This window comes from Staurois parvus, unplaced genomic scaffold, assembly GCF_062004578.1.
Source record: "Staurois parvus isolate SC_StPar_1 unplaced genomic scaffold, SC_StPar_1.0 ptg000013l, whole genome shotgun sequence".
NCBI classification, from domain to species: Eukaryota; Metazoa; Chordata; class Amphibia; order Anura; family Ranidae; genus Staurois; species Staurois parvus.
In genome coordinates, this window is record NW_028317809.1 from 5,058,846 (window position 1) to 5,086,349 (window position 27,504).

The 27,504-nt window shown below is 40.6% G+C and overlaps 2 protein-coding genes across 4 annotated transcripts in view; one reads left to right on the forward strand and one right to left on the reverse strand.

The window, feature by feature from the left end:
* The window catches only part of INTS10 (integrator complex subunit 10), a 55,146-nt gene extending 51,118 nt beyond the window's left edge, over positions 1-4,028 (forward strand). For both annotated transcript variants that reach the window (XM_089675311.1, XM_089675315.1), the window contains one exon: positions 1,741-4,028. In XM_089675311.1, coding sequence (XP_089531437.1) covers positions 1,741-1,897 — 157 coding nt within the window. In that variant the 3' untranslated portion in view covers positions 1,898-4,028. The remainder of the gene's footprint in view (positions 1-1,740) is intronic.
* A 3,999-nt stretch (positions 4,029-8,027) lies between these two features.
* HGSNAT (heparan-alpha-glucosaminide N-acetyltransferase) overlaps positions 8,028-27,504 on the reverse strand; it is a 44,732-nt gene continuing 25,255 nt past the window's right edge. Inside the window, exons 1-11 of one of the 2 annotated variants that reach the window (XM_089675328.1) lie at positions 23,916-24,790; positions 23,776-23,832; positions 22,732-22,892; positions 20,902-21,017; positions 19,543-19,664; positions 18,536-18,662; positions 17,784-17,870; positions 17,515-17,592; positions 15,469-15,539; positions 14,847-14,959; positions 8,028-10,990 (exon numbers count right to left, since the gene is read on the reverse strand). In XM_089675328.1, coding sequence (XP_089531454.1) covers positions 10,809-10,990; positions 14,847-14,959; positions 15,469-15,539; positions 17,515-17,592; positions 17,784-17,870; positions 18,536-18,662; positions 19,543-19,664; positions 20,902-21,017; positions 22,732-22,879 — 1,044 coding nt within the window. In that variant the 5' untranslated portion in view covers positions 22,880-22,892; positions 23,776-23,832; positions 23,916-24,790 and the 3' untranslated portion in view covers positions 8,028-10,808. Of the gene's footprint in view, positions 10,991-14,846; positions 14,960-15,468; positions 15,540-17,514; positions 17,593-17,783; positions 17,871-18,535; positions 18,663-19,542; positions 19,665-20,901; positions 21,018-22,731; positions 22,893-23,775; positions 23,833-23,915; positions 24,791-27,144; positions 27,176-27,504 lie in introns of those variants that run through there. The other variant, XM_089675321.1, reaches the window with a different exon arrangement.

A 27,504-nucleotide genomic window follows, 5' to 3' on the forward strand; every position in this document is an offset into this window, starting at 1 on the left:
TTTTGGAAAAAAAACACTTAAAAAAGCAAATGCTCATAAACTCGTGTACAGTACGAGTTACTATGATTTTTTCTGCCAGAGGTTCTGGCATTTTTTTTGTCTCTAGTGTGCATGTGGGAAAAAATTCAGAAGTGATTTATCTTGGTTTCCTTTTTTTATTTTTTACATTTCAGAAACCTGACATTTTTACAGGGGTGCATACTTTTTATATCCACTGTATGTAATCCCAGGAGATCCATAGATTACTGTGTTTAGCACAGGTTATTTACCAACATTTTTATAGTCAAAGGAAATGTTTTCTAATTTATTACCCATCTACAGCCTTATTCTATATCATAAGTGCAAATACCTAAAGGGTAACTGATCAGAGCCCGCTCGGCTGGTCAGACCAGTGCAAGTAGCATTTTGCTTGGTTCCTGTAGGGTACAAATTAGTTAAAAACTGACCGTTTATACAATGAGGGTCAAAATGCTCATGATTCTGTTGCTGGTGACAATTTGCCTGCTCCTGCAGGCTTGTTCCTTCACTGTCAGTGATGGAATGAAACTTTACTGCCCTTCTTTCTTAGCAATTCTGTCAGTGGTGGGTTGTTATTAGCATGACATGGCCCTAAGGCAGCAACAGTGCATTTATTAGCAGTTAATATCACATTTACATGGGTGGGTTTATCATTGTGATTCACCCACTGATTGGGGGAGGATTGGTGTAGAAAACTTTGAAGTAGGAGATGGAATGGAAATGTACCGGGAAATATGTAGGTTTCCATTGCTGGTTTTCTGATTCTAAGTCACTTACCCAGAATAAGCATGTAGCAAGTTCAGTTGAAATGCCTGATCTGCATACTTGAGTTAAACTCGGGATCGGCATTTTCAGAAGATGCTAAGAAATGAAAGCATTTATATATTTTGTTATGGGTTTCCCATCTTAAAGTCAAGATGTTAATCTTAGTTGGATGTGTACAAAATAAGGTTCGTGCGTCAAAACCTTGGCTCCAAATGGTAAGGTCACTTCTGGGACATTGGGTTAAGGCTCTGTTCACAACTGTACTACATTTTTGGATCTGTATGTGTTAAAAAAACAAAAAAAGGTCTCGCTTGCCGCATCTTTGATGCACTTTATATAACGTTCAATTGTAAGACGTTAGATGCACTGCACAGGTGTGAACAGTACCCTAAGACACCAAGGGGCTCATTTTGTAAAGCGCTGCACAAACTTGGCACTATATAAACCCTGTATAATAATAATTCATCAAGCTGTGAATCTGAAATTCAGCAAAAATCTACTGCGGGAGAATTTTCCTAGTACATGAGTGTTAATTCATAGTCTTCATCTGAGAATGTTTGGCAAAGGTCACGTTTATACTTTTTATAAGATAGACCCCCAAAAGATTTTATGGGATTTTTTCGGTGCCTGGCAGTACCCTTGTATAAGATGCAGTAATGTGTATTACATTGTGCTATGTGGATAAACTCAGAAATTGTTTTCCTCACCAGTCATCTACTGCAGTATTCTATTGCTTGTGTAACTTTATTTTTCTTAGATCTAAAGTAAGCCCTAACAATCTCACGGAATAAAGTGGACAATGCATTACAGGTTCTTATGTATCGAGAACATGTACTGGCTGAGGGGTAGGCTGACTTTGGCATGGTAGAAACTCTGAGATATGCTTTGAAACTGCAGAGGTCAGGTGTTAATTTAGGACTCAATGTATCATCTAAGCAAAAATGCTTTCTCCGACAGGCATCACACAGTGACTCGGGGAATTACGAAAGGAGTAAAGGAAGACTTCAGGCTGGCAATGGAACGACAGGTCTCACGCTGCACTGAAAATCTCATGGTCATCTTACATCGCTTTTGTATCAATGAAAAGATTTTGTTGTTACAGTGTTTGGCTTAAACCCAACTACAAGGCAGGAATTGCTTTAGTAAGACTTCTGCCTAACCTGTGAGGATGCAATATGAATTTCGGTGATTTCCTTTTTTTTTTTTTAAGGCCAACTCCAGGTAAAACGTTCATTTGGATAGAGTAGGGAGATTCTGTCAAGTTTTTATTGCAAGTGATGCACCTAGTGTGTACACAGAGGCTCTGTCACATGCCCGCAGAGGGGGTGGGGGAAGAGTGTGTACACAGAGGCTCTGTCACATGCCCGCAGAGGGGGTGGGGGGAGTGTGTGTACACAGAGGCTCTGTCACATGCCCGCAGAGGGGGTGGGGGGAGTGTGTGTACACAGAGGCTCTGTCACATGCCCGCAGAGGGGGTGGGGGAAGAGTGTGTACACAGAGGCTCTGTCACATGCCCGCAGAGGGGGTGGGGGGAGTGTGTGTACACAGAGGCTCTGTCACATGCCCGCAGAGGGGGTGGGGGAAGAGTGTGTACACAGAGGCTCTGTCACATGCCCGCAGAGGGGGTGGGGGGAGTGTGTGTACACAGAGGCTCTGTCACATGACCGCAGAGGGGGTGGGGGAAGAGTGTGTACACAGAGGCTCTGTCACATGCCCGCAGAGGGGGTGGGGGGAGTGTGTGTACACAGAGGCTCTGTCACATGCCCGCAGAGGGGGTGGGGGGAGTGTGTGTACACAGAGGCTCTATCACATGCCTGCAGAGGGGGTGGGGGAAGAGTGTGTACACAGAGGTTCTGTCACATGCCAGCTGTAAATTACATAAAGAGGAACTGTCATCTCATGACATCACCTGGTGTCCCCACTTCTTTGTATTCCTTAGCACTAGGAGAAGTAGAGCTGTCATTTTGCCCTGCTGCTAAAGTAATCAAAGGGGTGGGATCACATGGTGACCCCCACCCCTTTGTCTACCTTAGCAGCAGGGCAAAATGACAGCTTTGCTTCTGCCTGCACAAATTTAGAGCCCGCAAGTGCCAGCCTCTGTGTGCACACTCCCCCCCCCCACCCCCTCTGAAACATTGCCTGCAAGTGACAGCCTCTGTGTGCACACTCCCCCCCCTCTCTGAAACATTGCCTGCAAGTGACAGCCTCTGTGTGCACACTCCCCCCCCTCTCTGAAAACATTGCCTGCAAGTGCCAGCCTCTGCCTGCACACTCACCCCCTCTCTGAAAACATTGCCTGCAAGTGCCAGCCTCTGTGTGCACACTTCCCCCCCCCCCCCCCCCCTCCCTCTGAAAACATTGCCTGCAAGAGACAGCCTCTGTGTGCACACTCCCCCCCCCCCCCCCCCCCTCTGAAAACATTGCCTGCAAGAGACAGCCTCTGTGTGCACATTCCCCACACTCTGTACACACCCCTTCTTTTATGTAAACACTGCCTTCCCTCTGTTTACATTCTGCTGCAATGGGTTGTTAGGACGCCAGCGGGTGCGAGCACCTAACAACCAATGCAAAAACAGACCAGATTGTTTTGTCCATTTACATCTGTTTAGGTCTGCTTCCATTTTTTAAATGGAATAAAAATAGGGGCGTATTCCATTTAAAAAAAAAAATGGACATGAATGTATGCTGATGTAAATGGATATAAACAGATGATCATCTGTTTACATCCACTTGCCCCTAGGAGTGCATTGCTGTCCATTTTTCATACATCAATGGATGGATGAAAAACAGACAAACAGCCTGCCCATGTGACAGGGGCCTAAATGTCTTCATAGCTGTTTGTGCCTTCCTGTCCTTAACCCCCATTTCATGTATGAGCATCTCAGGGACAGGAAATGGAAGGGGAAAACAAAGGTCTAAACAGGTTCACAATGGTAGAAATAAAACAAAAAGTGTTCCCTACTCTATCCAAAACAAAAAAAACAATGGATTTAGCTTAACATAAGCATCATCTTGTTTGTTATTGAACATATTTCCGTGTATTATAATTCTAGATGTATATGATGCTATTTTGTTTTTCTGTCATGTAATGTCAGTGTTGTAAATAGACAAGGCTCCAGGTATTATGCTTGTGTAGCAATGTAAATAGTAATAAACTGCATTTTCACTCTACTTTTGCAGAACATGTCAAGGTTGATGTAATGGTCTTATTTTACTTTTAATAAAGTCTTATGTTCATTTTCAAAGCTTCTGTCCTCTTTGCTTTTGATATAGAAGTGTGTATGTAGAAAAAGTAAAATACAATTGTTTTTGGTTAAGAGCTTCAAATGCTGCATTATGATTCGGTCTATTAATCCTAAACCACCTCAACTCCTGGCAGATGCACATCAGTATACAAATGTATGAGTTATGACAAAGTATGTATAGCGTAAATCTTTTTTTCTAGTTTTGTATTGAATGTGGAAGGACTGGAATGATTGTCATGGTTTTAATTGCTATTAAATAGCAAATCACAAAAAGCTTAGGGTATCAGAGAAAAGAAATTAAAAACATCAATATTAGCTTTCAAAATATAGACCAACTTGTTTAGAAATTGGAGACCACCATTATTAAAGATCATCATACTAAAGGAATTGAAACACACTTGCTACGTTAGAATCCAGATCCCCATATGTAAGACATTATTCCAGGAGTCCTCAAAAGAATAGTTTTCTGGGTGGAGGTGTCCCTGGATCCTTGTCAAGAAGTCCATGTGGGAGCCAGGCATATTCACGTGGTTGGTGCTGAGACCTGCCAGCCTATATAGAGAGGTTTTGAACACTGCTTGTTTACCATGAGCCCTCTCTTATCTTCGGTCATGGTGTCTGTATATTGTTTCTGCCTATAGGAGCATGGTTCATTACCAGACTGAAAGCCTGTGTTGCATATAAAGGTCTGGCTAATCATCAGCATTGTCATATTAGAGTCAATTAAACAAGCACAGTTTGACCACATTATATTGGAGCTATTCCACTCTGGTGAGCCTTTACCCTCATCCCTCAAAAGGGGGGGGGGGGGGTGAAGTTTACAGCCTGAGGTCATAGGTTTCTGTGATCTGCACCTGCTGCCCTTTGGATGATCAATTATCTCTTCATTGATTCCTTATACACACTGGGAATTTTTCTATAGTTCTTATATGAATATTACACTATTGTAATATTTAATTTTTTGTGGTGGTAAATTAGATTTATTTTTGATGTATACATTCTGTATGTGCACCTTTATTCATTTGCACTATGATCTATTTGTTGGTTTATGGTCAATGGATATTGATCTATTTATTATGCACTTCAGTTGTGTAGAGGTCAAGTTCACTCTTTAGAACCAATATAGTACAGTGCCAAAACAAATTCTTACAAGGACTAGTAGCATATTAATAAAACCGAGTCCAGAAGACTGTTCTCCAACCTCAAATTATGCAGATGATCATACCAGCTAACATGTTTCAGGAAATTGGCCCCCTTCCTCAGAGAAGTGACTGGTGTACCCTCCCCCTTTGGACCCCTTAAAATACAGAACCTTCAGAGTTCACATCCAATCACGGAGGAGAATGTGGAACAAGGGGAAGGATTGGTCTTTGTATGCATGTGACAATATCACAAAAAAAAATTATGGGTATATGGCTGTGCAAAAGAGTTCCTTTAGCATTTCTAGTGTTAATACATGGTTGCGTTGCTTTAGCAGCTAATGGATAAAATGTACAAGCTATTGTGAGTGAAGCATAGGTAGGTCTTGTTTTTGTAAATGTCACAAATGTGGCTTGTATGGGAGTATTGCAAGAAACAAAAAAAATTAAAGCCTCTCCCAAAAAAAAAAAAAAAAAAAAGGGCCAGATGCAGCCACGACTGAGCTTCACCAGACCCCACATCTTGAAGACTGAAGCAGCATCCAATGAGTTGTGAAGCATTTGGCAGAATATGAGCAGATAATATTGCCCGAAACACTTCAGAATTCATCCTGCTGCTTTTGGCAGCAGTCACACCATCAATAAATACAAGAGAACCAGTTCCATTGGCAGCCATACATGCCCACGCCATGACACTACCACCACCATGCTTCACTGATGAGGTGGTATGCTTAGGATCATGAGCAGTTCCTTTCCTTCTCCATACTCTTCTCTTCACTCTGGTACAAGTTGATCTTGGTCTCATCTGTCTATAGGATGTTGTTCCAGAACTGTGAAGGCTTTTTTAGAAGTCATTTGGCAAACTCTAATCTGGCCTTCCTGTTTGAGGCTCACCAATGGTTTACATCTTGTGGTGAACCCTCTGTATTCACTCTGTGTCAAAGTCAACAATCAAGAAAAGACTTCACCACACACACACACACACACACACACACACACACACACACACACACACACACCTCCTGGAGAGTGTTGTTGATCTGGCCAGCTGTTGTGAATGGTGTTTTCTTCACCAGGGAAAGAATTCTTTGGTCATCCACCACAGTTTTCCATGGTCTTCTGGTGTTGCTGAGCTCACTGGTGCATTCCTTCTTTTTAAGAATGTTCCAAACAGTTGTTTTAGCTATGCCGAATGTTTTTGCTATCCGATGGGTTTGTTTTGTTTTTTTCAGCCTAATGATGGCTTGCTTCACCGATAGTGACAGCTCTTTGCATTTGGAATCTGTTGCTGTCAACTCTCAAGATGAGATCCAAATAGCACACTTAAAATGAACTCTGGATCTTTTATCTGCTCATTGTAATTGGGATAATGAGGGAATAAACACGAATAAACACAAACAAACACACACACACGGAACAGCTGAGAAGCCAATTGTCCCATTACTTTTGGTCCCTTAACAAGTGGGAGGCACATATGCAAACTGTTGTAATTCCTACACCGTTCACCTGATTTGGATGTAAATACCCTCAAATTAAAGCTGACAGTCTGCAGTTAAAGCACATCTTGTTAGTTTCCTTTCAAATCCATTGTGGTGGTGTATAAAGCCAAACATGTTAGAATTGTGTCGATGTCCCAATATTAATGGACCTGACTGTATATCCCAACAGACTAAAAGGTTGTAATTAACTGATTTAAGGGGGGGGGGGATCACCCCCATGTTTTTTCCTTTTGTTTTTACAGTATAACATACAACCTCTTTTATCCAGCTGTATTTAAAAAAAAAAAAAAAAAAAAATATATGAACAAACCTGTGTGCCTTTAGGAGCAACAAAAGTGATTATTTTATTTATTTTTTTTTTTTTTTAAACAAAGGGAATGCTTCTTTCCTATGCTCACTGTATGTGCATTGTTCTAGAACCAAGTTTTACAGCAGTGTTCATAAATATACTTCAACTTAGTGATACACAAAATTGTATGTATTAATGAAGTTAATTTTTACCAAGTGATTATGACACTATAGAAAGTGTTGAATGAGTCCATATAATAGTGTCTGAGAATGTGAAAATGTGCATTCTTCCGTTTGTTGTATCTGGTGTAATTCTCAGCTGTCAGGTTTCCAACAGCTTCTTTATTGGTTCAGGGATTTGGTCAGTGCTGTCCCTAGCTAGGATATAAATTTAGTCATGGGATCTTGAGATAAAGCTACAGCAAGATTTCATTAGGGGGAGCAAAGGAGTAGGACTTTGGCCCAGCTTGGACCCTAGATGCAAGCAACACCAATGTAACTATGTAAAAATATCTATACCTGAAGTTATGTTTTTCTTCTGTAAGCACAAATTGAGCATAGGAAATCTTTTAAACTGCACATGACCACAAATGCCTGGACCCCCATTTGTGATGTGCTGCTTGTGTGATCCATGGACCCCCATTTGTGATGTGCTGCTTGTGTGATCCATGGACCCCCATTTGTGATGTGCTGCTTGTGTGATCCCCATGAAGCTGGAAATCCCGATATGGCACATGCATACTTAGCATTTAAGTGCATTTCCAGGGTTGGCTTGCATATCTACATGTCAGGAATGCACACAATATCACAAGCTCTCAACATGCAGGGAAACACGCAAGTTCTGTCAGCATATGATTCAGTACAGCATGATTTTACAAGAAGGATCGGGGACTTATTTCCCTGTGTTTCTCATGGGTAGAGCAGCCCATTGTCCTGGAAGCCTGCCCTACCCACAAGATTTCAAAAACACAGGAGTACATATTTGCAGCGCCCAGGGAACTCACGATTGCATAATACATTAAAAAGTTAAAATACATGACCACCACATACTGTAAATAATTCAGGAGAGAGAATTTTTGCGTATGAACTTTACTGAGTATTTTAAAACACATTTGTTTACAAGTACATGTAATTGACACAATTTAAAAAACAATACAAAAACATAAAAATTCCAGTGATGGAAATAAAAATACACATTGTAAAAGAGTCATGTACAGACTGCATTCATTTGTGCACATGGACTTTAGCTTGAATAAGAGCAAAGTATTTTAAAAGGCTTCCAGAAAGCTGCTTTAGAGCTTTGCAAACAAACTCTTTATCCTTGTTTAAAAATGACAGCACTTACATTAAAAGTTCAACTTTACACCCAGAAACGAAAGCATTAAAGCACTTTTGTTTTTTTGTTTAAGGAAGCTGCTTAATACTTGCAAATGCTTTCTAAAAGCATGCTCTACACATTGATCTTATACAGATTGATTTGGGCTTGTGCGTACAAGGCCTAAGGCTACATTTACATCTGAGATTGAGTACAAGGTGTTAAAAAAAAGCTGAAACTGATGTGGTTTCCAGCAAAATGCAACTTCCATGGGGATTAATGGTAATGCATGCAAATGCATCCTGCACTGCAGTGGCACCTCATGCAAAACACAGGTGTTAAATGTAGCCTCATGCTAGCCACACATAGTAATGTTTAAAGAATTTCAACAAGCGTTCCATTGCAGAAGCGACCAAACAGATAAAGGCATTGTACCACCAACATTTTTTGTTGAGACCACGAAAGTGGTCATATTTGCCTGAAAACGGTTGTGTATTGCTAGCATTAAAAGAATAAGTTCACCTTTCATATTCAGGGCATAACATTTAATTAAAAAAAAAAGACCTCAACGCTGTGGTAGTTCATTGAGAACTGCAAGCTGACTTGTTAGTAGGGTCTTTGTGTGTGTGTGCGTGTGTGTTGATCACTAGTGCAATGCTTTACAGGCTCCTGCAACAGAATATAAAATGCACTTTTTTTTACGTGCAAAGGAATATGCATTTATATTTTGTCAAAGGTAAACCTATCCTTTAGGAGATAAATATCCCGTTATTTAGCATATAATACAATTGTGTTTAGAAATTAAATTTATACCAAAAACAGCAGTCCAACATAGTGATGTTGGACCAGATCACTATTTTACATGGCAAATTTTCTAGTAGGGGGTAGTAGAGTAATAGAAAACCAGCAGAGCAAACCGTCATGACATGCATGTGGTTGATTCCTTGAAATGGCTGTTTCAATGAGTCAATGACACCAAAACACCAGTAAGTGAGCAGCACTTTGGTTCCAGACCAACAAGATTAACATTGTGGTGCAGCCAGCCCAATCCCTGGACCTTAAATCCAATAGAAAGAAAAAAAAAAAAAAGGTTTCTGGGGTAAAACCAAGAAATGCAGAGGAATTGCAGAATGTAGTGCAGAGCAATTGTGGAATGTAGTGCAATAGTCCTGGGCTGGAATGCCTGTTCACAGGTGCCAGAAGAAATAATTAGTTGTATAACCACAGTTTGAAATGCTTGAAGATTTAACTTTCCTGTAAATCACAGTTTATACAGTAAATGTTTGAGTTTGTAAAGAAAAATTCAGACACTGCTTTTTTTTGAACAGCCTAATATTCCTTTCTTCACTTTCTGTAAAAAATACTAATTAAAACATTTTTCATCATGTTTTTTAAATTTGGAGTAGACTATGCACTTCTCCCAATGCATTTGCATGTATGGAAATAAAAGCCATTAAGGATTTTGAGCTTTATTTTTTTTTTAAAAACACTTAATTTTTTAAAGTAAAAAAAGTTACAGGGCATCCTCCAACAGAGCACTTGTGACCAGCTGGATGATCTTGGATCACCGACAGTCAAGCATTGTCAGGCACCAAGCAGATCTGCCTGAACAGTCTGATACCAGGCCCACTAAAAAACTTTGCATCAGTAGAGATCACAAAATAGCCACATGAGGAAGCAATGCCAGTTATCATAGGTTATAAAAATTCTTATGCATGCCAAGAGTGAATGGTTTTCAATTTAGGTCATCCTGAATGGTCCATAAAACTGATCAACAGCTAAAAATCATGAGAAAGACTAACCAGCTGCACATTGCTGGGCACAAATGTTAAAATGGGCAAGAAAAACAAAAATATATTCTATTGCAGCATAGTAGTAGTGTTTGCATTAATTCAACATACATTAGACGTTTGCTTGCTGAGAACACACGGACAAACTTATTAAAAACATTTCCCTTTAACCTCTTCATTAAAGTAGAACTTAATTTTGTAATAAAAAAAAGCGAGCAGGCAGGATCTTAGCGAGCAGATAGGCAAGTGATTTTATTGCAGAAGATACATTGCATGTCACGTCTGCGATATGCAATGTGTCTTCTGCAATAAAATAAACCACTTGCCTACCTGCTTGCAGTCATCTTCAGAACGTACACCAGGCTATGCATGTACAGCTCAGTTTACATTCTGGCACAGATCCTGTGTGCCAGAATGGCTAAACCTGAGCATGCGCAGGAGTGATGTCATCCCATGCTGGCCCATGAAAAGGGCTGCATTCCGGCACTCAGAAGAAGCTGGGTAGAAGATGCCAGTTATTGACCTTGGACTGTTGAAGGAAAGGTAAATATTATAACTTTAGCTCCGCTTTAGTTACTTTGAGGTAAACCACTTATTTTTAACAGATTGTTTTAGTTTGTGAAGTGCAGGTAGACAGCAAACTTCAGATAGATAGTATAGTCCTTGATGTCCCAAAGAAATGACTCAACTTCCAAAATGTGACTTCCTGTAGATATCACCATATTGTTAGGCTGATGCTACACAAGAGCTCAAATCTTCCAGAATATCTTCTTTTTGTAAAGGATATAGGCAATCAGCACCCAGATGGAAGTGGCAACAAGGTTTTGGGTGAGGTGCTGAGCATGAGACTGGCTGTCTTGCATCTTCCACTTGAAAGGGAAATAATTTTCAAATACTTCATGGCCAACATAAACAAGAATAGAGTTCATTCCTAAAAAAGAAAAAAGAGAAAAGGAATAAAAAAAAAAAATTTTTTTTTTAATCACACACCCATAATTCCATCACACACCCATAATTACTCATCAAGCCATTCCACACTTTGAAAGCATATCAGCCTTGGATCCCACATTGGAAGCATAGATGCTTGTTAAGCCCATGTTGCTAGATCAAGGAGAAAGGCAATATTGCCACTTCCGCAGAGTCCCTCCAGCTGTACAACCAGCCCCTCTCTAAGTTACTCTTGGACGCTAACAGCCCCGCATTGTATGCAATGGCACTAAGGATTCACCCACAGATTGGAGGATACAGGAAGAGACTGCTTTATTTACTTGCTGTGGTCTTCTCCCTAAAGCTCCAGACTGGAAGCACAACTACTAAAGTCTCCACTTTAAAAACTGCATGCAGGCAAGGAGCTCTTTATTGTAGAAGAGACATGCAACATCTCTTCTGCAATAAAATAAACCTATCATTCTGCTCACCTGTCTTCTTTTGAATGTACTTTCACATAAAAAATTCCCTTGGGGTTTCTCAATAGGTTTTTTTAAAATTGCATATAATGTATTTTTAGATTGTTCTTTTGCCATATAAATGCCACTCCTGGCAAAGTAGTTCATCTTTTTTTAAAAATGCAAACACAAATATACAACTAGCGGGGATTAAATCACAGTACACCCCCATGCAAAGATTTTCTTCACAGGATGTTCCCCAGCTAGAAAATGCCAATGCATTTCAATTTAAGTTTTACAAAATCTTCAGTGAAGGGCTTGCCAATAAATTGTATGTTACCAAAGGAGAACTCCACCAAAATCATGCCTCATCTCTGGGGCCAGAAGCCATCAAGGATGGTGTATGCACACACAAGGGACTTTGGATATGCCCAAAGCCAGCTCATGGAGACAGCAGCTCATGTAGCATCAAAAGTCCATATAATCTGGAGCCACAGAGACAATCATGTCCTTTAATACTGTCCAGCAAAAAGAAACATGCCCTCTTGGTTGTTGCTGGACAGCATTAAAAATGACAAATTGTCTGTGGCTCCAGTATTATAAGCAGTAGTTTTTTTGTCAATAGCCTGTAGTGGCTACACCTGTTGGGTTCCATTCACAGCTTTGCTCATTTGCAACAGTGATTATGTCACTGCTAATTTTACCAAGCAATATTTAAAATTTGCAAGTGAATTTGGTGTATAGAAAAGAATCACCCCCTTTAACCACTTGCCCTTCTGTGGATTTACCCCCCTTCCTGACCAGGCCTCTTTTTGCTACTCGGCACTGCACTAATTCAACTGATAATTGCGTGGTCATGCAATGCTGTACCCAAACAAAATTTACGTCCTTTTTTTCACACAAATAAAGCTCGTTAGGTGGTATTTGATCACCTGTGCGTTTTATTTCACGCTATAAACTGACTTTGGGTCACCGACATCCCCAGTGACACCAATACAGTGATCAGGAAAAAAAAAAAAAAAAAACAAACAAAAAAAAGACACTGAACTAAATGGCACTGGGGAGGGAGGGGTTAACATTAGGTAAAGAAAGGGTTAACTGAGGGGAGTGTTTTACTAGTGGGTGGGGGGGGGGGGGGGTCTCTCTTGATCACAGTGTTCCTGTGAAGTAAAGTCTTCTCTCAGGTTCAGCATGCTCCGAACTGACAGATAGCACGACTGCAGTGTTTACATTGCAGCTCTGCTGTCAGTGATTACTTGTCACCGGCACCCGGCGGGAAATGACCTGCCGGGAGCCGGCGACGGACACCCGCTGCCACGACTGGCAGGATGGGTATGGTGGGCGCGTGCCCCCTACCCATTTTGCACAGCGACATTAAAAGACAGCGCTGTGCGCACAGATGCCGTCCTGCCGCAGTAAAAACACTGCAGTGGGTCGGCAGTTAAAATAATCATTTCGGCTGCAAAGCAACAAAATGTGATGACAGTTTGTTCACTTGGATGTTATAGGTTGCACTGAGTACATACAGCTGGATAAAACAAACACAAACATGTCAGGGAAAAAAAAACAAAAAACCAGGAGGAGGAGGAGGAGCCTGTCTTCATTTCAGGCTGCAAAGCAGCAAAGTGTGATTTTAAAAAAGGGGGGAAATTCTTTTCCATACCCACTGTATATATAGTGTAACTAGCATGAGGACCTCACTGCTCCAACCCCGTGGTGGGGTTGTCAATGGTGAGAGAACCACCCCCCCATACCATGTGCTCTCCCTTACCCACCCTCTTCTCTCCTTCCTGCGTCTTAGCCCCCTTTACTCCTCTCCACCCTACTACAATCCCCTTGGGCTCCCCTAACACCCGTGTCGTCGTCCCCCTCCCCCACACACACACACTTACCATTACAGTGGCCTGGCTGACTATCCCAAATAGGGCTCTCAGCTAACCTGTCAGGCCCCTCCCCTCCCCCCCCTTTTTCTGAACTGAGCCTTTATCAACGCTACTCCATATGAGTGTTTGCTTTAACCCCAATAATTGGACCCAAAGAAATTTGCAAAAAAGTAGAGGTATTGAAGGCAGCCCAAGACTCCAGCTCAATATTTGTAGGTATTGCTTTGTTCGCGTTCCTTTGACATGGTGTCCAAGGTTTCAAATTGTGTTGAAGCATTCACTCCCATCTTCTTCGGAAACCAAATAGGAAATGTGTTCACATTTTGATACTTTGTATTCCTACAGGAGATTTCCCTGCATATGTATTCCCTTCCCAATAAATTATTTATAGAATTATAAAAAAAGGGGTAACGGCAAAACTTTTTAGTTTTGAACGGAGAGGGTTTAGAACACCTGTCAGTTTTCATTGCAGTCTGTGTCCCCAATAGGAAGCTTCACCCTCTATTTGTCCCGTTTATTACTGTTCTGATATCAACCCAAAATCTGGGATCTTTTTACTTTCAATAATGGTAAAGGGGAAATCTTCCAATATAGGGACACTAGTTCAGGATTTCCTCACTAGAGGGAATCCCTCTGACTTCCTGTTTTGCTTATGGGATAGGAAGTGAATGGAAATATCCCTTAAGGCTTGGCTCAAAATTTCAAGTCCTGAGCTACTAGCAAGGCCTTAAGAGTTACTCTCCACCAGTTGCCCCACCCATAAAATCACATCCTTATAAAAATTACACTGTTTAAATGTTTTATGCAGAAGTAAAAAAAAAAAAAAAAAAAACCCACACATTGGACCAACTACCACCACACAAAACCAACCTTTAGGCTGCACTCATGAATGCTATTGTTGGAGGACAAGAGAAGGAGGAGGAGGGACTCGTACGCTCAGGCCAGAAGCATTACAGAGCTATCGGCTGCTCTGTATACAATTACCGACCCATCCTCTTCTGAGAAGCTGCCATGGACTGGAGTGTGGGCAGACACAGAGGGAGGCAGAGCAGATCAAGCCTCTCTCCTTTATTGTAGTGGAGTATAGAAGGAGGGGCTGGACACAGGAGCACAGAGAAGAGGAGCAAAGAAAGAAATCCAATTGACAGTGGGGGATGATCGGTGCAGCGGTGGACACAGTTACAACCACCGATCTCCCTGTATGGCTTTCAATGAAGCAGCTGAAAGTGGAAGGAAGGAGGAGAAGCAGCACCGATAATCCTGGACTGTCAATGTCACCTACTGCAGTTTGGACACACCCACCATATTTCCACTCGCCAATGCAAGTGGAAATTTTGAGCCCTGCCCTAGGGGGCACAGATGGCCCAAAAAACAACACCTGGACGTGTTATAACCCTCCCTTCCTCTACCCAAAATGAAACCACCACAGCCACCTTTAGGTCTACTTTCAAGAAAGTTTTGAGACTGCAGATCAGTTTTAAGTTTCTATTTTGCTTGCATAGTTCCAGTCCCCACTTACCAGGATAAAAAAATGGGGCACCTTTCCAGTACCGTTTAACATCCACCAAGAAATAAATGATCAGTAACAGGAAGAAAGCAAAGCAGCTGAGGGTTGTCACATAAGAGATGGACCTGTAATTTTAACATTAAAGGGTTAGAAATAAAGGCAAAAAAAAAAACACTAAATGTACTGAACAGAATTAAGAAAAATTAAAAATCATGAAAATGCATAAAACACTAGTTAATTCTACAGTTTTTAAAACCAGTAGATGTGCTGTTCAATTGGGAAATATTGTTCAAGGGTATTAAAATAGTGAGAGCCCAACTGCTGGAAAGAGCATTGAGCTTGTAACATTAGCAAGAAAATAAATGCCTATGGGCAAATGCATCATGATGCAAGGATACCAAAAGAAAGAAAGAAAAAAAAAAAAAAAAAAAAAAAAAAAAAAAAGTGTTTCCTTCCAGTGCATGTTCTGTAAATGCATCCTGTATTACTTTGCCATAGTCACTCCCTTGTTGGCACCTAGATGAGAACATTTGTCTTTTGCACTCTTTTAGGGAATAGACTGAACTCCATGCAAAAATTAAGTGCACATTTTCTTTTGTCCAATATTCACTCCATAGGATTGCTTCATGCTTACCACAGATTTTTGTTTACTGGAATAAAACCTTCATTCATAGAACATTTTGTCAAAATTGCAGAAATAACACCCTGTAATAAAAAAAAAAAAAAGAAAAAAAAATATTTAAAATCACTTAGCAGATACCAGTTTTACTTTGTAAAATCAATAGAAATAAAGACTGTATTATAGTGAATTTTATTTAGTTTTGGATAGCATCAGAAAAAAGGTAATTAAAAAAGGTAATATTCTGTTCATAAAAAAAAAAAATGGAATTTTGACTTGCCTAAAAATATCCTGGAGTACAGTACAGGACACAGGCTTTGTAATCATAGACCAAGAGTTATATGCTGATACCTTCAGGTGACTGGATACTGGCAAAATCTTTGCTAGGAATGCCCTCCTGTGCACCCTTCATAACCCCACCTATGGGACTCCAGTTTGGCAAGAAAGTAAGAAAAATAAACAGAGGGAGGGTCATTTGCCCTGTACTGTATTTCAAAATTTGAAATTCACAGGAAAGTCAAAATTTGAATTCCTAATTGTACAGTACCTGTAATTGGACCATGTAATGTCCCCAGGCAATAAATTATATATATATATATATATATATATATATATATATATATATCTCATTTATTGCCTGGGGATAGATAGGGCTATATATATATATGAGCGAGAGAGCGAGAGACAAGGCTTTCAGATAACATCTTAAGCACCTTGCAGCCAAAGCTTGAAACCAGTTGGCAAATTTGCAGTCCTGCAAGATGAATATTTGATCCTGAAAAGCCCAAGAAACACCAATCTGGTGACTTACACATACACTTTGTTTTACATAAGCAGGCAGCATCACCAATTTGTAAACTTAGCTGATTGAGGCAAAGGCAACCAAAAAGGCCACATTCCTTGTGAGAGCCTCTAATGGGATATCTTGGATCAGTTCAAAAGGAGGACTTTGAAGATCAGAAATGACTATTTAGATGCCAGGAAAACATTGGAAGTCGAAGCTAAGGATTAACATATACCACCTTGTATAAAAGGTCATAAGAGTGTTTAAATCCAAAAGGTCTTAGGAACAGAATGAATAGGGAAGAAACATGTCCTTTTAGATATTAAAAGCCAAAATGCTGGTCTAGACCAGATTGGAGGAAGGCTAGGGAGGTGAGGAATACAATATTCGGGCGTTGAAGCACCTGCTTTTGCACAAGCCAAAAACAGTCCTTCCAAGTGCGACGATCGATCTTATGAGAAATAGATTCTCATTTTGAGAGAATTAGGAATGACAAAAATCAGCAATGCCCCCATCTTTTAGGGCCCAGGTTTCATCAGCCATGCCATTAAAACCATTGACAGAAGCAAGGAGCCTTGTGAAAGGAAGTCTGGCCTGTATGAAATAGGACAAGGTTCATCAATTGGAAGTCTGAGCACCAAGTTCCCTTGGGACAATTTGGGGAAGGATCCCCAGAATTCATTCACCTCCTACCTTGTGCTTACCATTTCTTATATGTGATGGTTGCATTCATTTCCTTTCAGGCTCTTATCCTCATCTGGTGATTGAGCTAGTAAGTTTTTTTTTTTTTTTAAAAAGCACCCACACACCTAACAAGCTCTCCAGCAGAATTAATCAGTTACAGAGATGAGACATACCATTTAGCACTAGCAGGAGTGCTTACAGTAATAAGCTTTTATGTAAAACCTTTATCCCCCCCCCCCCCCCCCCCAAAAAAAAAAAAAAAAAAAAAAAAAAAAAAAAAAAAAAGTAGAATTTCTCTAATCATTTGTCCAGCCAGCTATAGCCTGCCATGGCAGGTGGCCAACCAGGACCAGCTATAGTCTGCACTTACTGGTCTTCGTTAACCACCTCCCATGGCAAAGTATGCATTCAATAAGGTTTTAAATGCGTGTCAATTGACAATTCTGGATCAAGCATGCAGATTATAAAGTTAAAATGTAGACTGATCTCCATACATTTTCCAAGTATTGAATTAGCAATCTGCAGTTATTAAAAACAAAGGTGTACATCCACTGTAATATGCAGGATAGAGGATATAAAATTAGGTTACATACCATAACAACACTCCATGTGAAAAACCTCACCATGATCTGCTTATGTTGATTCTTGTAGAACACAAGAACTTTGCCAGCCTGTAATACAAGGTAAGGGGGCGGGAGGAAGAGTTACTGTGAAGGGATTGCTATGATACACACCTGAAAAAAATCATGAAATGTGTAGCTTCAACTAGCTATACAGTGGCAGCAATGGATTGTCCAGTTGTGTGTAGACAATCTTAAGCCCATGAAGCGCAAAGACATAAAATGTTTTCAGGTGAAATTACCTGGAGCCCAAGAAATGCCATCACAATGGAATTCAGTGTTCCTAATATTCCTTCTGGATCATAAGGCACGGTTGTTTTATAAATTACCTGCATATAAGCCACACAACAGCTATTAGAAATTTAAGATTACATTATAGTTTGCCTTGCATAAGATTGTGTAACAATAGTTATGACAGCCTGACACTGGAATCACTGAAACATCCTGAGATGCGAGTACATCCAATGCTTTGTCTCACTGGAGTTGCTGGCATCCAACTGACCTTTTGACAAGCCCAAAACTGTCACATGGGAGTGCTAAGAGCACTTTAATGCTCCATGTATACTAGTGTTTTTTTTTCCCCACCTTCTAAAAAAGATGGTATTCTGCTCCTAAACACTGAAGCTTGAAAAATGCTACGAGTCTACAATAGTGTGCATGGACACATAGGATAGCACCATTTAGCTTTTAGGAGAGAGAAAGAAAAAAGAAAAAAAAACCCACACCACCACAAACACAAGCCACACCACAACAGCAACCCACAGCTTCTAGGAGCTTGAAAGGGGGAGGGGGGGAGCAAATTTGATGTGCAGGCATGTAAGTGTCTGCTCTGTGGTGCTGCCAACAGTTCAGTTTTTTTTTGCCACATCAGGACCTAAACGTTTGTTGGGCAATCACCGTGATGGACTGCCTCACTGACCAATAGAAAGGCTTAGATGTTAACTTTTCTTCTAAACCAGTTTATACTTTGAATCAGAAAACACTGCGAACTCACATTGGATGATGGATGCTGATATATATGATTTTCACCAAGAACTAACCGATCAATGTAGCCAGCTGCCCCACCTGTACAGTTTGGATATTTGCCCAAATCTCCAATACCTCCAGGTCCAAGATAACCCCTAAAATATAAAAAAGCAGCACTGAAGTATGACGGCTGTCAGATTAAAAAAAAAAAAAAAAAAAAAAAAAAAAAAAAAAAGGGAGAACTTTGGTTTAAAGAACTCTACTCTTACATTTCTGTAATGTCTGCTTATGTCTCAGATGCTCTGGATAGAACAACATACTTCCCACTGTGTCTGAAAAGCATGTAGGATGCACACCCAGCGTCCCTACAAGACCCACTGATTGGGCTACAGGACATATTCCCAGGTCCTGTGCTTTGGGCACACAACGTCCATCGAGCCAGTTTTAACTGAATGAAAAAGTTGGCTGCAGAGCCTGTTCCATCCTTGTAGACCACAGCAAAATTTGAGGCATTAAAAGGCTTCATGAGTTACATAGTTGATTTCTGTAATTGTCTCCTTCCTGGGCCCCTCCCGATTTCTAACTGGGCAGTCAAAATCAGTTTACCAGACCCATCAGCCACAATGCTTTGCATAATCTACACAGTATTCTGTCACTCTTATTAAAAGTAAAAAATAATCAAAACCCCAAAGCAATTCAAACATATATAATGAAAAGTCATAAAAGTAAAAAGACTGCCAAAACAGTCAGTAGATCCAGAGATTTAAGCAGCTTAAGTTATATGTAAATCTTAGCATTCAGTACAAGTAGCTTGCATTCCTATTGGTTTTTGAGCCTCATTGTCAAAAATGGATTTAGGATGGAACATAAAAAAAAAAAAAAAAAAAAAAAAAAACACAAGTTACTTTAACAAAAATTTTCCTGAACATGTATGGCAGCAGGACTGGAGGTCAGGAAAAAGGACGACAATTTTAGTTTGTGTAGCCTGCATTAGAAATTTAACTTCAAGAAAAGGTTTAGTATGATATTACTCACGTGGGGCATTCAGGAACAGGTAGCAATAGAGTCAGGCAAAGCCAAGCAGCTTCCAAAGCCAAAATTATAAGCCACTGTGGCCAGAACATAACCACATCTTGCATAAGAAAACAAGTCCGATTCTGAAAAAAAAAAAATTAAACACAATATACAAGAACTGGGATATAAAAAAAAAAAAAAAAAAAACCCACACGAACCTGGAATATAGCATGAGGGCAGGAAGGAAAAAGCTGTGTCACTGGTAGATATACAGGGAGCCAATGCTGACAGCTCAGAAAAGGACCAAGCCTACCAGGTAGATAGAAACAGCATCTTGGCTGCCGCTTGTGTGCCTCACTCAGCGTTAGATTGGGAGGAAAGCAGTTCTACACTGAACATTTTTAGCAATTGACTTACTCTATACATGGTGATGTACAGATAGTGTACAGTATTTAATATAAATATTACCTCCATTACACAAATAAAGCTAGCTATACATGCAAAGATTTCTCTCATTCAGCCCCCGGGCTTGACAGCGTGAATGAAGGAAATCTCCCCTTCTGGCTATAGTATTCAGCAGCTGCTGGGACCTGAAGAGCGACTGCATTTGTTTGGTGGAAAATTTACCACTTTGCTCCTCTGAAAAAAGACTGACAAAATAGACTTTGTCAAGCATGGGGTGCTGACAGCCTACTTACAGCTTGAATTATGACAGCAACTTGACATTTGAGCAATGTGTGGCCATATAAAAGCAGCTTGGAAGTGTGAATGTTGGACCTTGACACTGTACAATTTGCACTCATCTGTCCATAATCTCTTCACATCTACCCAAAATCAATACAAGTACTGTTTTGAAAAATGTCTGCATAAAAAAAAAAAAAAAAAACAAACAAAAACACACACAACAACCCACCAAAGCTTAAATCTGACACTACTCACAAAAAAGTGTGCATCCCAGGGGTGTATTTACCACAAGGCAAACAAGGCATTTGCCTAGGGCGGCATTTTTCGTGGGGGGGGGGGGCAGCATTGACCCTTGGAAGAAGGGACACACGCGGCATGGAGACATGGTGGGTGCTGTGGGTTTCATGGTGTATGCACACCCCTACTCTCGTTCCTGGGGATATCCAGAGCTGTGAAGGCGAGTGTCTCTCTCTCACCATGGGGGAGGGTGGCTGGTGTATGGAGGGGCAGTGGTAGTGGAAGGCAGGGGCGTTCTTGGTCAATATCAGGCTCCTTCTGTGGGGGGGGGGGGGGGGTGCCAATTGTTGTGTTGCCTAGGGTAGCACAAAACCTAAATACACCACTGGTGCATCGTATAATAAAAACAAAGAAAAAAAACGTGTCCATGTGAACACTAAAGACCATCCCATGTGTTACCTGAGGAAGAGCGTCTGGTAGCGGTTTAGTAAATAGCAACTCCAAAACAGAAACCACTAAGTAGGTCAAGCTAAGGCGCTGAAGAACACCCATTATCCGAATATCACTCCATGACACTATAAAAACAGAATGAAATGAATTATTTGTGTTTTCTACCATGTACACTTTGACGGATGCATGCTATAACTGATACTTCCAAACAGTTCGAATATACAGGTGAAACTCAAAAATTAGAATATCGTGCAAAAGTTAATTTCAGCAATGCAACTTAAAAAAGGTGAAACTAATATGAGATTAGTCAAGCCGTGATTTGTCATAATTGTGACGATTATGGCTTACAGCTCATGAAAACCCCAAATCCACAATCTCAGAAAATAAGAATATTACATGCAATCAATAAAAACAAGGATTTTACATAGAAAAATATCGGACCTCTGAAAAGTATAAGCATGCATATGTACTCAGTACTTGGTTTAGGCCCCTTTTGCAGCAATTACTGCCTCAATGCGGTGTGGCATGGAAGCCATCAGCCTGTGGCACTGCTGAGGTGTTATGGAAGACCAGGATGCTTCAATAGATGCCTTCAGCTATTCTGCATTGTTCGGTCTCATGTCTCTCAACTTTCTCTTGGTAATGCCCCATAGATTCTCTATGAGGTTCAGGTCAGGAGAGTTTGCTGGCCAATCAAGCACAGTAATCCCATGGTCATTAAACCAGGTTTTGGTGCTTTTGGCAGTGTGGGCAGGTGCCAAAGTACTGCTGGAAAATGAAGTCAGCATCCTCATAAAGCTAGTCTGCGTAAGGAAGCATGAAGTGCTCCAAAATCTCCTGGTAGACAGCCGCGTTGACCCTGGACTTAATGAAGCACAGTGGACCAACACCAGCAGATGACATGGCTCCCCAAAGCAACACAGACTGTGGAAACTGCACACTGGACTTCAAGCATCTTGCAGTGTGCCTCTCCATTCTTCCTCCATACTTTGGGTCCTTGGTTTCAAAATGAGATGAAAAAGTTGCTCTCATCAGAAAAGAGGACTTTGGACCACTGAGCAACAGACCAGGTCTGTTTTCCAGGTAAGACGTTTCTGACATTGTTCAGGAGCGGCTTGACAAGAGGAATACGACATTTGAAGCCCATTCCAGGATCCGTCTGTGTGGTGGCTCTTGATGCACTGACTCCAGCCCCAGTCTACTCCTTGTGAAAATCCAACACTTTTGAATGGCCTTTTCCTGACCATCCTCTTCAAGCTGCGGTCATCCCTGCTGCTTGTGCACCTTTTTCTTCCACACTTTTCCCTTCCACATAACTTTCTATTAATGTGCTTTGATACAGCACTTTGGGAACATCCAACGTCTTTTGCAAATACCTTTTGAGGCTTTCCCTCCCTATGGAGGGTGTCAATGATGGTTTGCTGCACAACTGTCAAGTCAGCAATCTTTCAGTAATCTCAATCATGGGAGAGACCATTTAAAGACTCAGGAACCCTTTGCAGGTGTTATGGCTTAATTCGCTGATTAGAGTGGGACACTTTGAGCTGAGAATATTGCACCTTTTCACAATATTCTAATTTTCTGAGATTGTGGATTTGGGGTTTTCATGAGCTGTAAGCCATAATCACCACAATTATGACAAATCACGGCTTGAACTATCTTGCTTTGCATGTAATGAGTCTCTCATCTTTCACCTTTTAAGTTGCATTACTGAAATAAAAAATTATAATATCGTGCAAAAGTTCATTTGAGTTTCACCTGTACTTGGTTACTGGTAGTGAAGAATAGGTTCCTACACATAAAGATGCTTCAATAGCATACACAGAGCAAACAACTTACATGGGCTACGGCAATAATTCTCGTTTATCACAAATATTCCAATGAGGAATAGCTGAATACTTCTCCAAAGAACTTTCCAAAACAGCTTCCATCTGGAGTTCCCTTTTCGCAGCATTGAATTTAAGGACAGATGGATGGATGTTCCCATGATAAACACAAACCTAAAAAGTATTTAATTCTCCATTAACATGTTGTATTATCTTGTGGTTGTAACAATACATTTTATAAACACCTACATACACACGATAAAAAGATGGATTCCAAAAAGGTAGTTGCCTCTGCTACAAAAAGGTTTATCATTCGCGTGTAGATCTGTAGGCCCCAGATCTACATTCTGGATTCTTACATCCAGGTATTTATGTATAAAAGATCATGTTGTCTGCAATGGAGGGAAAATGTAAAAAGCTGATTTGACAAGAGATAAACTGGCCCAATTGTAAATTCCATATCTTGGAGTATAGTACAGGACACAGGCAACTTAGTCATACACCATGGGTTTTAGTCTTATACCATCAGGTGACTGGAAACTAGTTATGAAGTATGAAGAAAGACTCTTTATAGGAAAGGGCTGCCAATTTAAAAAAGATGTCTGACATGATGGCTAAAAAAGCTACTTTGCTGGTAAGATTCTCCAAGGGAATATCCCTAATGGGTTCAAAGGGTGGTTTCTGTAAGGCACAAAGAACCAGATTAAGGTCCCAGGTAAACAAAGTGTTCTGGAAGAGGGGCAGGGGCCAATACTAAACACCTTGAATAAAAAGGTTTCTACAAGACAGTGCAAGGCCAGAGGCCTTTGAGAAAGGATGGATGAGGACAATACTTGACCATAATCTAACTTTGACACTTTAAAAAGGGCAAGACCTGTTTGCAGGAATGTCAGAATGTGAGGCACAGTAATCTGTGGCTGAATTGACAAAGCGTGCACCAGGCAAAGTAGAATTTCCTGCTGCAATAATAAATCTTACAAAGTAGCCTTTTTGGCTTTACAGTAGGAATCTAGATTCAAATTCCTCTATCCCTTAACCTGAGTTTCAGCAGGCATACCATTAAAGCCAGAAATTGTGAAGTGGAGTAGGAGGGCCTTGAGAGAAGAGATCTGGCCTGTTGGAAAGAGGCCAGAGATTGTCTTAGTATGTCTGTGGCTGTGTGATAAAAAAAAAATAAATAAATAAAAAAGGACCTACCTTGTACAAAGTGGTGCTTTTAGAAGCATATAATTTTCTATCTGCAGAAGGAAGAAACTTCTATAAAGTAAAATGAGATTTTTGTTTAGAACAGATAGCAGGATCAACCACAGGATAAGGCCACGTTTTTGCACATTTCTTTCCACTGGATAGATTTGAGCAAAGATGTTTGGGGAGAGTGAAAAGCTCTTCAGGTTTGACCCAATCATAGATTGCCCAAGCTGTTCCATGTTTTTGTAGGTCTCTGTACCCATAGGGGCATGGAAAGATGGAGAGTCAGGCTGCACAAAACCAAGGTTTTTGCAGATAGAGGCAGAGAGATTTTTAACCATAAGTATACTGTGTGACACTCCTACTTTAACATAACCACAATTTGTGGGGTTGGAAGAATATTTTGTAGCTTCCTCCAACACTACCTCAATATTTCCCTAGGATTCTTCATCCTCTTGGACTGGCATATCAGTGTGACTCTAGCTGAGAACCAGACTGGGACAAGCAAGTGTTTCTCAGTCCTGGACAAAGATGGCTGTATTAAAGCCACACAATCTGACCAAGAAATTGTGCCAGATAGAATTGGATGCTGAGACTTGTGTTAAAACCTGTCCTATGCCAATGCAAGAGACAGTGTCACTGAGGTTAAGCAGGCCTTCGGCAGAGAGAAAGTTTGCCTGTTTAGAAATGGGTCACTTACACCTGGTCTCAGCCACAGCTACAGGTAAAGGAATTCAGGAGGAAACAGGCAGCTATAGACCTTAAAAGGCTCTAGGCAAAAGTGGCATTAATTTGTTTGATCAGTGGTGTGATGCAACATCTGGTCATCCACCGGAGACTGAGCTCTGGATACAGTTCAGTGTAAAGTTTGAAAATGTTGCACTATAAAGTGAAAACATTCAAAATATAGCCCTGTTTGCAAGTAAGACAGGGTTACCCTGTAACTGACCTTTACTGCGAAAGCTGTGGACTATATAAAAAGTCCAGGCTTAATCTGTCAAAATGGGTATACCCCTGGGGTCATCATCAGAAACTATAATGGATGACAGCCCTGGACATGTATAGCACCCTGTGGCCAATTCAATGCATTGCACAAAGTGGCAAGGTGAGCACCCTGCACAGGAAACAGTGACCAAAGCAACATTATAGGCCATCCCCACAGCAAGGAATCAGATTATGGCTCCCAAGGATGTACTTGAGACATGGCTTTTGTATACATTAGAAGACAAGAATAATTGTTTGAAGAACTCTAAGAAAATAGAAAAACAATGAAAAATGATAAAATTGTGTTAATCTTCCCACCAAAAAGGAGGAGGGGGGCAACCACAACCCTGAGTGGGGGGGGGGAGAAGAAATCAGGCTGTGACAGTTTTGAAGCTTTTATCAGCATAATCCAAAAAGATTTCCCAGATAAGGGCAAACAGGGGATGCCTATGTTATTGATCATAGGGTCAGCCATAGACTAAAGTTACACTGAAAAACCTGAAATTGATGTCAGAATTAGACCTAAATATTGTTGACAGTACAAGTATGTGTGCAGGAATCCAAGAAATATGTGTTTGCCTGGTTCTTTTTAGGGCTCCAAAAAAGGAGTTGAAATTCATTGTTCATCTTCTCAAGATCAAATAAATCTTTAGCCCTTTACTAATGTTTTACTAGAGAACTATGGAGTATATAGGTCAAGCAGTTATCCTCAGGTCCATTTTCACTGTCTGCCCAAACACTAGTGTTCAGGCAGCTGTCAGTTTTGGGTTGATTTAAGGCGCGTTAGGAGGCGGTGTTATATTTTAGCGCATAACGCCACTGTCAACTTTATTTGAAATGCACACCAATTCATGTCACCAAACAGCAGTGCTTAGCACTACTGTGCTGTGGCATGTAGTGCCTACTTGTGCACTGCGATTAAAAGCAACATGTCTGCCTGGAGGCGTAAATAATCTCTAGAGAGTTTGGGTTTTATAGAATGATTGGCCTCTCCCTATTCTCGATCAAGCCTGCATATGGTGAGAAGGTGAAGGATAGGCTTCACAAAATTTTGGTGGTTAAAATTCTTTATCAGACTCTGCTAAAACGTATCAGCATCCCCATGCCAACCCATGAACAAAGAGGAAGATTGTTGGAACCCACCATTTCCAGAAGTGGAGATTATGTTTGGAATAAATCAGACAGTGGCAAAAAAAATTCTGCTTTAGTCAGACAGGCCATGCATTTCTCGAGGAGTGCAAACAAAGTGAAGTGAATAGAGTGGTGTCAGGGCAAAACCTTGCTCCAGAACAAGGGACCTGCCATCAGCCCGACACAACCTGATGTTTTGTCAGAGCCTTCAGCAGAATTGTGTCCATGTGTCATGCGTTCCCATTCCCACACAACTCTAGATTACCATTGCTGAGTGAGGATCTCTCCCTGCAGGGTACTCACACAAGGGGGATGTGAAAGTTAGCCAGTGCAGTAAGAACCCGCAATAACCCAGGTGCTAACAAAGAGTCCAACAAAAAACACCACATGCCACATTTGAAAGGATACATTTTGCTATCTAAAAAGGTAAATTAACGCTAAATAGCTAGGGAAAAACACCAGAAGTGTATATTACCCCATAACCTGTGTCCTCAAATCACTTGTGTACTTGGATCTGTAGTACCGTATATTACTACATTGTGTCCAAGGCACAATGCAGTTCTAACAAGACATGTATAGCCAGGAACTGCTATGTAAAAAAGGATACCCCGGTACTACTTTGCCCACATTGCTGCACCCGTTCAGGGTCCAGGCATTGCCCATCACACTGGCCATGCTCCCAAAGGTGTCTTCAGGGTCTGGGTGACAAGGAATGGACCACAGCTGTGGATCTGTATAGCACCCTGTAGCTAAACAGATCAATTGCACCATGTAACAAGGAGAGTTCCAAAAGCAGGATCCAGTGCCCAATGCAAGCATTACAGACTGGCCCTGCTGCTTCGGGATCTGGGTACTATTCAAGATATACCGGTACATCAAGGGTAACTGATCAAGAAAAAAAACCCACACAACTCCCACAAAAGGTCTATTAGCCAAGGACAAAAAAAAAAAAAAAAAAAAAAAAAAAAAACCACAAACACTGGAGCCTCTTGCAATAGGCAGGATATATATGTTATAGTATATTTCAGTGTTGCTCAAGCTGATCATATAAAAAAAAAAAAGGTAAATTAATTTTCTGTATGTGAAATCAACAAAGTTAAAAAAACTGCAAAATTATGCTTACCATGGAAAGACAAGGTCTGCTAATGTCAACCCTGCAATAAGGGAAAAAGGAAAAAAAAAAAAAAAATTATACCATAGCTGGAAGCGACATACACCTGCAAAAAGTTTGCACACCATTTACAATAAAGTGCTAGCTCTGAGCTGCTTATAGTCTACATTCTTTTTAAAGTTTACTTAACATGCAAACGTAATGTAGTAAAGTGATCTTGAGGTTCAACCCACAAAATAAAAACATCAAAAAAGGAATTTAAGGTTAAACAGTTCAGTTCATCATGAAATATAAATATTAAAGATTAGCAGAAATATCTTAATTACAAATCCATATGGCAAAATATGCTTTAAGGCAAATTCAGGGCTGGTA